The 14312-nt window shown below is 39.0% G+C and overlaps 1 protein-coding gene across 1 annotated transcript in view; it reads right to left on the minus strand.

Annotated features, from left to right (window-relative positions):
• Positions 1-14312, minus strand: part of LOC119746399 (cell wall protein DAN4-like) — a 30633-nt gene that overhangs the window by 13307 nt on the left and 3014 nt on the right. Inside the window, exon 3 of the mRNA XM_038223313.1 lies at positions 2283-2579. Within this exon, the coding sequence (XP_038079241.1) occupies positions 2283-2373 (91 nt within the window). The 5' untranslated portion in view covers positions 2374-2579. The remainder of the gene's footprint in view (positions 1-2282; positions 2580-14312) is intronic.

Raw genomic sequence — 14312 nt, forward strand, 5'->3', positions numbered from 1 at the left:
TGTGGTTTGAATGTCAAGACGTACATAGTGGGGGCGACAAAACTATTCCTCTTATAATCATTTGGGCTACCAAAACATGTAAAAAATGTTTTGGGAACATAGCATGTGAGCGATAGTGTCTATACATATACCAATCATCGCATTAACGGAATAGTTTTTTTGTTTAACGCGTCAACACCCTCGATCCAACTAGTACGATGGGGTACGAGCATACAATTCATCGGTTGAGACGTTTCAATTTCATGAAAGATTTTTTTACGGTCGTGCTGCATCTCATTAGCACAAATTAAACATACGTAATGTGTTTGCATAATGCATTATGACCTATCTTTGAATACAATATCAGACTCATTCGTCGCTTTGTGTTCATTAATTGCTGGCCAGTCTTCAATAACCAGTGTACACAACGCATTAATTAGTCTCAAGGAAACATGATAATTATCCTGAACCTGTCATGCAGAACTGAACAAGTGATTAACTGTTTGAAATGAGTCAACACACGTTGTGTTTGAATATCAGACACATTCGTCGAGAGAGGGAAGGGACATTCGTTCAAATATCAGACTCATTCGGGAGGGGGTTATTAAATGACTAATGTCTTTGTTTAGATGATTGTATGAGAATTAAACTAAAGCGTTATGAACAGATCGAAAACAATTCAAATCGAAATTCAGTTTTTCTGCTCTGAATTTGGAGTTGATTAACGGGAATGGCGTCCTACCGACGGACTTCACGCATGGTTTCACAGTCCGTGGTCCCATTAGCATTAGGGCGCGTAAAACTCAGTTAATAGGGCTGGCCATGAACAACGATCCATAACTGAATCAGATCAGATACACACCACCAGCATGTAAATAAAACAGTGTCCGTTTTATGTTCTTCTATTTCAGCATGTTCATTTTTGTCATTCAGGGAGACCAGCGTTCCACTATGGAGCACGTATAGGCCTACTTCTTTTCTTTTGGAGCGTAATATTTTGAGCTTCAGTCCCCATCAAGCTTACTAGCGATGGCACATTTTCCAATTTTCAGCCAGGGAAAGGTTGGAAGAGAAACTGCGTTTCAGTGTAAAAGATATGCAAGGGAATGAGAGAACTCAACGGGTATAATTAATTGACTTAATGGGATCAGTAAATTCAATCTGATGGATGTGAGCTTCTGACATTTGATAAGGGCCTATATGGAATGCGTCATTATTCCAAAGTGACCGTCGATTATCTGAATAAAGTCCCAGTCGAAATTTGATCCATTCCTTTATAATAATTGGAAAATGGATAGAAAAGGATGGAATTCATAAACCTTAGCAGAACAATTGTCCGAGTTTAGACACTCGCGATATCTCCAACACACTCACTTATTTGACGTCTCGATCGGTCAGTCAGTAGGTTAGAAGCCTACACTCGACGCGCACAATTGCATTTATTTCGAATTTGTCCTAATTCTAATGGTTTAAAGATTCTGAACATGAAGTTCGTAGCAGCATGCAGTGTCTTTGAATAGGGAACAGCCGTATAACCGTAACCCTAACCGTGCAAGGATAAAGTGGACCAAATTTTCAGTATGAAAATCAATTCGATTTCAAATTGACACATTTGTCGGTCGAGCGATACTTAAAGAAAATTGTGTTGCTCATAAAAACGTCACGCAGAAAAAACAAAGTGAAGCTAAAAACTAGGAAAGAAACAGAAAACAAAACGGATTGATGAACAAGAACACGAGCTTTTTTAGCACGAAGATTTTAATCAAGGATGGAATCTGAACCACAGAAAGTATCGATCAGAGTAATGAGATATTCCAATCGCTTCATTGTTTCTTAGCTAATTCCAGACAGTCATAGTTGAAAACCGTCACAAAGTGAGCTCATCCCCCTTATCAATCACGTTTTTCCCAACAAATATCTTGATTGTGAGCGTCCGTTGATTTCGTCTTGTGCCATCGCTACACCGTATACGTAGAAACACGTAATACAAATGTATGTGTTGGTGTTGATATTTATAAAGGTGCACTCTTAACAGTCCGTTATCAGATTGACCCGAAATCGGGATTCTATTTGGCCTGATACTATTCAGAGTCAAAAATGGCACTTCTCTGGTTGAAAACGACGCTTTTGCCAAGTTTCCGAGCCAAAATGACCTGGAAAATGATGAAGAGAAGTGTAAATTTTTGACTCAGAATATTGTCATTTTTTGACCCTGAAAAGTATTAAGCCAAATAGAACCTGAATTGAATCAGATCTGACCATACAGGGATATTTTAGAAGGTGTGGTTGAAGTTCGGACTTACCTGAAGATGTAAGCCCTAAATGGCACGCAACGACAGACAACCAGAGGAACCAATGCATCCTGCACATCGTCGTCATCATCATCATCATCATTGGGGATACCTCCTCTCTAGCCAGGTTCTCCTCTCATCATCCACCGTGAGCTAATGGCACTTCTTCCGTCTACTGCGCTGATTTATAGGACTGTTAGTACGGCACGGGAACAGGTATGTGTGAGATGCGCAGACGGCTACTGATGATGCAGAGTGTTCGGGTATCACATTAAAGCAGCGATGGGTGACATGACGAAGCGGTTTAGTCTGCAAAAAAGAAAGGGGAGATGGAAGGAAAGGTATCAAAATAAATTGAAGATGAAGATCAGGTAGAAATTATTAATTTAAATCTTGGCCACGGAAAAGTCTGGTGTCTGCAACAATATTCAATGAACTATTAATGATAAGGCGCATCGGCTTTAATAATTGAAGAGTTGACAAGCTTACAAAATGAATGTCGTTACGGAAAAAGTGCGATTAAATCAACTACTACCGGTGGGAAAAAAAGGTGCCCCCAAATGAAAACCATTTCTTTTTAGGAAACAAGAGAAGACACTGCAAACAAGAAATTGGCAGGGTGTAAGAAAAATCACGTCTCTCTGTTCGGACCACTCATACTCGAAGATGGCCTTGAATCAATCATTCATAATGTATAAGTCGAAGTGTTGAGGTGCAACTGATGCTCTGATTAATTATGAATGAACCCATGATGTTCATTGCTAATGAATTATTCATAAAATTCATGTGCCCACGGTGTTTGAATTCACCGTCATGAATAACTTATGATTTTCATGAATATAGCAAATATAATTACTGCTCAAGGTGTCCGTTTACAACCCTGGGGGATAATGGGACTTCTTCGGCTGCTGGGGAGGGCGTTACAGACAATCATATAGTACATGTCCTTTATGATATAGAACATGCACGTCTGCTACTTTAAATAATTACAAATGTATGTAAAATATAGTATTTAAAAACTAAAAGGAGCAATCGGAATAATCCGTTTTAATGGAAAGTATTTTGTTTCAGTAATAGACGTATAGCGACGAAAAGAAACAACGTTTGTCATTCAAGTCGTTAGTTACATTACGCGATACTAATCTTTGACGTGTACGGAATGTAGTTTGGCTTATCAAGCCGTTGCAACTGCTCACTATGCCACCAATGCCCAATTAGATGGTAATGTGATATACATTCAAAGTCGTCGGTGTCATTATACTTCTTAACACCATCTTGATTCACTTGGCAACAAATATCACAAGTACCAGACCTTTTTGTGCACTATCCAACTGGAACTTTTACTTTAAACTCGTCTTCAACATCTTGGTCTTAAATCTGAAGCGTTATAGCAGCCATACCGGGCGCTGTACAGATAACAATCAATGCCTTTATAACTCTCCCAGTTCAACTGTATAAGCCCCGTCTTGCAATTACACCAGATCAAATCTCAACAAACAGATTAAGAAACTATCACTACTCGATGATACAGTGGCATATTTCCTGCCTTTAACTGCCGATCAGTCTGACCTATTAGTTTATTAAATTGAAGGAAATGTCTAATGAATTTAATAAATGCTTGGCTGGCATCCGTTTCCATCTTCCGAGTGCACTGGATGAAATCTGACGGCCTTCATCGATTAAATTCTGCCAGTAATTTCAAGATTCATCTCCTGAGTGCATACTGAGACGGTGGAAACCGACTCGCGAACAGATTCTGTGATAACTATAAACCTGCTCATGCAGTGTCTTCAAGTGGTTGCCATGGAAACTGACGTTTATCCAATACATGATATTTAAGGTGTTCTTTCCGAGGGGGGGGGGTAGATTGCCTATGACATTTGGTGGTGAGAGAGTAAAGCTCCTTCAGTTATGAATATCGTTATCGGATTGAAGGGCTTTACCTAATATGTTTTGGCTCGGTTAACTTTTCAATGCCGCATTCAACATAAGTTTATCCAATTCTCAAGTTTAAGGTAATCATATAAATATCCTCCAAGTCTATCCATTTCAAACAGACGAGAAATTTAATTGTGAAATTATCTTGGACAGATAAAAGCCTGTCTCGCCGGCTGGAATCAAATCGGCCCTGATGTACACAGCACGTACGGAATGATCATGTATTTGGCGGGAATTCAAACCTCACTTCAAAGCAAAGGTAAAAGTGAAACCACATGTCTGTGACATATCATCCATACTTCAGCGGGTAATTTGTAAATTTTAAAATACCTATCTAAAAAAACAAGATGCATTATCGTCATGTTTCTTCATTGTCCATGTAGGTTTAGTTGTTTGCCCTTTAAGGATTTTTCTTGCTTGTCTAGCTCATCGCTGACATGGGATTTGAAAATAATCCTATGCTACATGGGCACTGTGGCTGCAAACTCGACAACGGAGAGTTCGTGTTTGGTATGCAAAATGGACTAATGGGGGCGCTCTGGGGTCAGCATTTGTTTAATTCACTCGATTATTTTTCACCGTGGACCCAAATTGTCGAATTCTGACCTGAATACTTGATTATGATCCTTGCGTAATACAGCTTCAGCGGCCAAAAATCTGCAGGACCGCAACTAGCTGAGGCAAAATTTGCTTTCTCAAAAGGTCCCCATGGCCAAGAATTCCAATCACTTAACGGAGGCAGGAAAGCCTCCTGGGAGAATGCAATCAAATTAATGTTTCATATGGGTTTTAAGAGACTGTGCGATATGCTGGAGAAAGGCACAAGATTTTATTTGATGCACGAAGCGATAGCTGATGTGAATGAAATATCTGTTTGAAACGTAACATCTACTCTGTACAATAAAATCATCACAGCTTTATAAAAATTAACACATAGGCCTAAGTGTGACCAGGGCAACATGATATGCTCAATAAATATAATTTCATTTTCAAATAACACTCTACTAAAATGATATTTGTGGAAAGAATAGTACTGTTGTATCTCATTGCAATACTGCTGCGTGCGTGAGTGGACAGGAGGATGCGTTTATTTTAGTCGGAGTGCCTGTTATGGTACACTGTAATTAACTTATCGAGGCCAGTCACCTCTGAGTCAACGTGTGAACTGAAAGATTTGTCAAGAAATATGTAGGAAGGAACCTGACATTTAATTGAATACAAATACTTCTTTTATCGCAGCCATTCAAATACCCTGATGTTTAAAAATCCCTTAATTTCAATACACAAGCCTCTCCATGGTCATTTTCTTCGACATGCAGCATTAGTTTTTTTCTTTAGAATTGACAGCGATGTTTGGCGAAAACAGGCACTTAAAAATAGCGAACTGAAGTGATATCAAACGTTAGAACTACGTACCAAAAAGTGTTAAAAAACCCCCCCCAAAACCCCACGTTATCCATATCTTCACTCCTGGTGTAATCCGAATACGACTATCGTACATTCGCATACATCTTCCCGTTTCTACGGTCAGACAGGTCAATCACTCCGTGTTTCCGTTCTATCTTCCATTGACCTGTTCTTTATTGGAAAGTACATCTTCTGTCGGAAAACGAGGTTATTCAATTACTGTTTCGGTTTTGGCTTCGACAGCTTTCCACTTCGTACGCAAATCAATGTCCAGTTTGTGTTTAGGCAGCTGCTCTCCACCAGCACGATGATGTGATTCTAAGCTCTGTAAATACTGCAATTTGTGTCTCTTTTCTTGCGCCACCTGCGTCAGGATGCAACTCCCTCAGCACACTTGTCGCCTCAAATGAATCTCTGCAATCATTTTACTTCGAACGTTAAGAACTTTAATTACATGTATACCTAAATTTAACGGTCCAATTAGCGCCTCGTGAGGCGACTGGTAATTTTTGTCAGTTAAAAATGCGAGAACACAAAGTAGCTTTCATTGTACTGAAGAATAACAACATAGAAGGAGAGGAATTTAGAATTCATGATATAAATCGGCATACTGGGTAAATTGTATGGTATACCCAGTCGAGATTGGCATAATTTTTCACCATTAGGGAGACACTTGCTGCTAAAAGGCTGTACCTTAGGGAGGCAAGGTTACAGGTATAGATTAGGGAGACATTTCAATTTCAAGTTCTGTTTTTAGGCATAATTTAATGTTGCAAATAGCCCAAATCGATTCCTCATGATGCAAAACCCAAATTGACATAGTTTGGTGTGGATGGGTAAAGTTTTGGTTATAAGCGTCATTAAATTCGAATTTTTGGTGCACAAGTCTATGGGAATGTCTCTCAAAGGTAACGGGTCATTGCTTACCGCAAAAATTATTTGTTGCTCCAAAAGTTGAATTGCGACAAAGTAAGATCTGGCTCATCCCATGTGATGTCTTTGGATTATAATGTACGATTCTTCGAACATAGAAACGGTTCAGTATTTTATGATGGGTAAATTCAAGGACAATGTGGGTATCCGTTCAGAAATTACAACAGAAAGTTTTCCTGTACACGGGCCTAAATTCCTGCGCAGTTTTACATACACTATCAAGTGAGACTTTAATTAAACGAGAAAAATGCTCTTACTGGCAATAATAAGAGCTAAAAACTACTCAGTACTTTTCATCGCCCTATCTTCAAAAACGAAGACTCAAATGGATTTCAATCCCAGCTCTTGGCCAGTTAGAATTTCAGACGCTTCGATCAAAGTACCAATTTTGAGGGTGATGACAGTATGAGCCCGACGGGGGCATACGGCGCGTTGGAGTCTCTGTAATTGCGGTGAAATCACCGCTGTTATTTAGCTGACTGCAAAAATCCTTCGCCCGCAGCAACGAGCATGATTCGGCTCGCTCTATTAAAATCGGCAGGAAGGACTTATATTTTTTGTGAGGTATGCTTCTGGGTCTACTCCGGGACAAACACTTATTAAAGACAAAAGTAGAATACCAGTGAAAGCTATATTGGCATGGATGTGATATAAAAATGAAAAGGAGCTGGTTTCTAGCCTTAGGCTGCGATAAAACATCTTTTAAGGTGAATATTGCTTTCATTTCGAACTCAGACGGAATGAAATAGAGAGAACATTTCAATTTATCATAATTGCAATCTGTAAAATTCTCAGGTAGGTGTTAGCTTCTGAGAAAAACATAGACCTACATTATAGGATTTGAATACTTAGTGTTATTTTCAATGGAAGTTCTTATTTTAACTGACGTAATTGTTTATCTGTGGTAAACCGAGATAATATATCAGTATTGCATTGGATAAACACGGAAGCATTGGACAACATTCTTCATTTTACACCGGATTAATTGTGTACTTAATTCCAAAGGGAAACCTTTTATTTCTATTTCAATATAAAAGGAAAACATCACAGCCTGATACCGTCCATTCAATGATAATTTCCTGATTTCCGAATTCTGGAAATCTGGCCATAAAAATGACTGGCCATACTTGAGTACTGTCGCTCGTCCATGGAGAGGACAGACGTATGGCATTGGCAGATGTTTCACTTGCGCGGCAAAGCTCATAAAGGTATCTCGTAATGAACATTCCATAATCAGCTCGGATGTTCAAAGACGTAAGTCCCGATTTAGATTAGTTTTGTACGACTACCGATGAGGGGAATTTAAGGCCAAGAACAAGAAGGAGATAAAATTAAATTACGGAATCGAGGAACTCTAGTTTGTTTACGGTGACTGCGTAGCGAAGCTGGCGAAGGCGACACGGCAGACGGGGACTTACGGCTCGCTCGCTGGCCAATTTCCTCTCTCCGTACGCTGCTGCAGTTTGCCTACGGCCTTAACCCTGCAATGGAACGATGGACTTGCGACGGGCACGTCATATATTGGACTTGATTGATCCAATTTGGAGTGTATTTTCGGGATATTTGTCCTCCATTACGATCCCATAGTCATTCAATTACTGCACAAAATCGAAGGGTGATTGGCGCTAGAGGCTGTGACGTCATGGCGTCAAGGTCTGCGACTGCGCAGTCACCTTGACATGATTCACTCGCTGAAGAAAATTCAAAGCTTTATTTTGACGACATAATCCATTTAACATCATGAGAATGTCTTCTTCTTGCCGAAAACGGCACCTGTACTTAAGAGTCCTTCCGCAACTTTACTTTAATTGAATTCAATACAACAAACTCGAAGTTGAAAGCTAAAGGAAAAACAATCCGTAGAGGAAAATATATCAGCCAAAGAGCTACACTGACGTCAGATAGAGGTAACAAAAACAATTTTGAGATCGACTAGAACTGACTCGACAATCAATGGATTTAAATGATTTGCTGCAAGTCTAACCTGGAAAATTAAGTAAAATACTGCAGCAGTGTCAGCTTGAAAGTGACATAGTCAAGGACGGACAAGAACCTACTTTCTATGCATGGCCAATAATGAAATCAATTTCACCATGCAGACTGTTTCTACTCTGTGAGCAATCCTCATTGTCCGATCCACAATGACTCGTGGCACATCCTGGTGTTACAATGAAAACACTCTATGGGTCTGCTACGACTATAACACGATCCAATCAAAATGTCAGCATAGATTTATACGGTTCTGATATCTGTAGAAAATAAAGAGTAAATATTCAACTAACAATCGAGGACATTGCTCGGGATATTTTGTTCACGTATTCTTCGTTCTACGTGAAGTACAGGGTGAGTAAAAATAACCAAACGAAACCCAAATGGCAGGACCAATTTTGGAATGAAGTTTTGCCTTAAGCACTTTCAAAATCTAGGATATATAAGCCCAATCAGTGGGCTTTCTTTTAGTCCAAGAATCATTCAAATCGCTCATGTACTTTTCAAGTTACGGAATTTTGAACACAAACACCGTTTTAAAGTTCTGTCCACGGATCACAAAAAAATGGAAGTGTTCTTTTGCAAAACTTTTGTTTTCAAAATGACAAGAAACCGCAAAGGGTTTTCGTTCCACTCATAAAAAACTGACAATTATTACTTCAAAGAAACGATTATTAGTTACTAAAAGATTGAGCAAGTTAACTTTATAGAATGTGCTGCCTCTTCACTACTTGCTTCACCTACCTCCAAGGGGACAAAATGTATTTCAAAGCTTAACCTTTCTGAACTACAACTGGCTTTGTTACGAGGTAAAAGTCGACCTAATGCATTTTTTATTCATTCGTGGCAGATGCAAGACCCGAAAGGCCATGAATAACGCAGGGTATCAGATGTTCTGTTTTATTGATGAGGTCCAATTTCATTAATGTTTAATGTATCGACCATGCCATGTACGTATCTTATCCCGGAAGGTGTTATTTTTGCTTTAAAGCTAATCCAAACACGACGTGTTTATCCTTTCCTTAGGCTCTTGATGCTCAGAGAAACTGTTTCCATGAGAAGTAATCCCTCTCGAGAGTAGACTTGTCTCAAGTCCAGTAAACCGAAGACGAGATCATCTTTTTCACGGAGGTATTTCTGAGCTGAGAGCCCTAGTCATAATAGAGGATGCGCTTTCGTCATATTTGTACAGTTTATCTGTATTTATTATTCGTAATTACACCCATCAAAACAATTCAATGAATATAACTTTTAAACGACTTTGAGTGTCAATCCGTAAAGTAATTACGACATAAATACCCCGCATAGACCGACATATTCAAGTCTAGTTTCAACCTACGAGCAAACAAGAACTCGCAAACAGGAACCAAAATATTGAAAAACCGTCGATTGGTAAAGGACAGTAAACAGTGGAACCAAGACCTAAATAATTGAATGATTCACTGGCTGAGAAAACTCTGATGGTAATATCGGATGAGCTCATCCCTAAGGGTCATGAGAGAAGAGACAGAGAGAAGACCATCGATCAAAGATCGCATCCCTAAGGAACATCTCATCCACTCCAAGATGCGCCAGGAGGCTATATGCGCATAGTAATGCTGACTGGCACACACGCAGGGGAAATTAAAAGTGGGAATTTTAGAAAAACAAATAAGTATTTTCGAGAATGGTTGATGTACGCCGGCAAACACACGGTGGGACTGAAAAGCATCGATGTGTGATGGGAACTTGAGATTTGACACGTTTGGTCTGTAGTCTGAGAAAACATGTGGATTTCGAGTGGGAATTAATGACCGACCTTTCGAGGTGAAAACAGAAAACGGAAACGGGTTTTGAATCGTAAAAAGCATCAGGGTGATCCCGCACATTTTGATCAATTAGATTCAACGGCATTGTGCATGGAAAGACCGAGTTTGTTTTTGTTTGTACAAGAACCTTCTTCTATACGGAATAATCAATGACAAATTCTGGAGTAGAATTCCATGACGATCACGATACAGTAATCGTAAGATTTAGATATCCAGCTTTTGCATTAATTTGTTGAACCTATTAACAATGTTAACTAAATTATAAAGTCGCATGTCATTCTCACAATTTGCAAGGCAGAAAACGTTTTTTTCTTGTACGATTTCAAACTTTAATCGATGACATTTCACAAATAATAAATTATGGCCATAATCCGGCAATATCTTTGTCTATATGGTTTAACAGAATATAAAAAAGAAGCTAGACTAAGTGGCGGGCACACTTTAAGAGAATTTTGGGACCGAGATGTTTCGTGATTTCTATACCAATTTGCTACTATTTTGGTAACTAGAGTTCAGCTGGAGATATCTCAGCCTGATCAGAATGCGAAGTCATCCCTGGTCAGAGTGTCCCTGATGCCTGCAGGACTGAACTCATTCCAGGCATGTATATGCATTTTCTGTTAGCCAAGGTTCTGAGACTTCGGCGTGTGTGAAATAGAAAAGATTGTGGGCAGAGAAAGTGCGTAGTAGGGTTCTCCTATCTACAATACGCTGAAAGGCCAGTCACGCACGGTGATAATTTACGGCTGTTACATGTCGAAATCTAAAACGTGGGGAAGCAGACGACAATTGCATGAACTAAAGTTCGTGGAACATCTGCTGCCTCGACATTCTCTGTTGTTCAATTGTAATTGGCACAGTGATAATGTGGAATATATTGACCTTTATCTTAGCACAAAGCTGCGATCAGTTGCATATGTTATCTGGAACTTTACGCTAGAATTATTTAGTGTTTTCAGGATCTCCGTTTACGCTCCTTTTTGACAGTCAATAGGCCCACTGTCTTTAGAGTAAAAGAAACAATAGCTGAATTTTACGGAAAGACTTTGCATATAGCAGACTTTCTGAAGTAAACAGGTTTAACTTCGTGAAAGTAATATAAACATCCTAAAACACTTGTGACAAATATAGTTTATTTGAAGAAAAATATGACATAGATGAAACATTACGCACAAGGACACTTCACAAAAAAAACATTAAAGTTTTGTCTGAATATATATAATTTCCCAAATTATATATATATACATATTAAAAAACAAAATAAAAAATATACGGTTTGACAGATAACCGGGCTCAGAAATGTATCCGGTTCCATTAGGAATAACACATTGTCACACCGAATGGTAATGGGAATCGTGAAGGCAATAATTTGATTTTTTTGTCCTGATGGGAATTCTTTTGAAAGTCGATCTGGAGAGAGGAGCTGGTGAGAAGGCCTAGGAATAAAGGACGGTCGTAAATACCTCGTTCTAGGAGGTATTTCGTATGACGGATTAGTGACCACTCGCATGATAAGTAATGTCATTTACGAATTAAGGATGGCAGCACAAAAGTAGCACGTTGCACGCGAGGCATGGATCAACGTTTAATAGGTTGTAGAAAACAATCTAAAGGTAGCAAACACGTACACTATATACCATGTCGCTTGTGACGTCATACCGACAGGCAAGTCAAACATAATTATAAATCTATTTTGTACGTCATTTTGCCAATATTAAACAATTTAGGTTGTTTACACTTTCAACCTACTCAAATTTCAAGAGATAAACAATGTACTTTTTTTTCCAACTTTCACTCGGGAGGTAACACACTGAGTATACAGTGTTTATACGTAGGTGAAGGGCAAAACCTAATTTGATTTACAATGTACATGCAGTGCAAGAGAAAACAGTTTTCTGAAAGTTTGTATCATATTGACAAAAATATGGACCATACGCATACGAGATGTTAAATTGGTGGCGCTATACATCCATTGCCATGACTTGGGTGGTGGTATACCGTTCTTTCAATCTAACAAAACAATGTCATTGCACCAGGGAGACATCAATCTGCGTAGCGACTACACGCGCACTATTATGCGCCGCCAGACTGGGGGCCACAATGGTGAAAAGGAGCGGACATTGGGTCATATTAGAAACAGCATTTGTAGTTAAACGTCAAAATGTGTAGAAATCACAACCATTTGTAGAAATTAAAAAAAAAACAGGTATGCTTATATATAACGGTTTGTATTGGATTAGCGTTTGCTTTCTTTCATATAAATTTCCCCATTTCGAGTGATTTGATATATAGCATATATCCTCTCCGTCTCCATAGTCAGGTTTCTATCCATATTCCAGAAACCGTTCGATGTTATTGATTGAGCAGATCCCGGTTTGGCCACGCAACGCCGAACCTCACACCGACGGACGGGGTCGGTATCTACGCGTTTGCTATGCAACCCGCTTCTGGTGCTATATCACCTCATCTAGCATACAGGCATTTTGATATTATTAATGCAGAGGCAAATTTGCTTGCACTTTTTACGAGTTTGCCGATGGGCGGTGATTCTACGAACCTATAATTATTATATACATGTATATTAAAATAGGCTACAGTAAAGTGCTCTTTTAAAGCACATGTCAACATTAAACTAAGTGCCAATTATATATTGGGTTTTGCCCTTCGCCGATGTATAAAAAAATTGTCAATTATAAGAGTTCGTGTGTTTCGGTTCTTTTTGCTATAGATTTTACTAATGACAATGCGTTCATGACTTCAATGAGAATGTCAGCATTAATTTTAATGAATCCTTTGTTGTACACTGCTTTGAATAATATACCAAAATCCTTATACAATCTCAGATACATTTCTGGCAGAATTCGATTCAATTATATGAACGGGCTAAATTTAGAAAACTCAAATTTCTATAAGCATTGACGTCAATTTGATATTAGTGCGTTACTTAACACGACAATAGATGGCATCAAGCCGGCAAGCATTGTACCTGAAAATGCTTTTAACTCACAAAGAGATAAATGGTCTTTTATGCGGAAATTAAAGCTACGATATACCATTAAAGTATAATTAAGTTTTCGAATCTTAAATGCTCTCAGCGCTGAGCTGAAACTGATGTCAGATGAATTGATTCGCAACAATAGGTTACACTGTCGCGTTACTGTGAGATAATAACACACACGAATGAATAACAACATTTGTTGGATTGTTCAACTACATTTTGCGACAACCATCAAACCATGGATTCCCAACACGTTGGTGTGAAGGACCACAGGGGAACCTTTAACAACAAAAAGGCTTTGATTTCGATTCGATTGATTCTCATTTGCCTCTCGCAGTGTGATCTGAAGGTTCCAGGAGACACGAACTTATCGCATTTCATCCACTCGGCCAAATTGATGGGGCCAGAAATGGCTACGTGGAGAGGCGGGAAAAACAAGCCAAGATTTCGATCGGGCCTGGGGAGAAAAATCTATGCACTTGGTCGTCTTGGTATTCGTATTCAGAGTGTCTCTCTTACATTGAGATGTTGCATCAGTTGCTGTATACCATCCTGGATAAATTATTACAAGGGTCACTGTATATGAACATGTAGAGCAGTTTATTGACCCATTCTGTGCACTAGATCCCCTGACCCAAATTAAGTCTGCCGCCAATTCCAGTACAACTCCGTAGGTTACTATTACTACTACTGGGGAAATGTCAAAGGTTTGATGAATCATCACAACGACCAAAACGAATGCACCTCTGTGAACAGTTAAGAATATGACCAGAACATTATTATGAAGATCGCTGAACAGGGAAGTTATAAGAAACGGCCGAGACCTGACCTAAACCCCAAGGTGTGTAACACCACAATGTAACCGTTGGTCCGTGAGCACAAATAACAGAATACTCAGCCATGGGAAAAATTGAGATCACAAAATGCATGATTAAACAAGAAGACGACATAAATAGTAAAAATCTCTCA

Source organism: Patiria miniata, unplaced genomic scaffold, assembly GCF_015706575.1.
Source record: "Patiria miniata isolate m_02_andy unplaced genomic scaffold, ASM1570657v1 HiC_scaffold_7, whole genome shotgun sequence".
NCBI lineage: Eukaryota > Metazoa > Echinodermata > Asteroidea > Valvatida > Asterinidae > Patiria > Patiria miniata.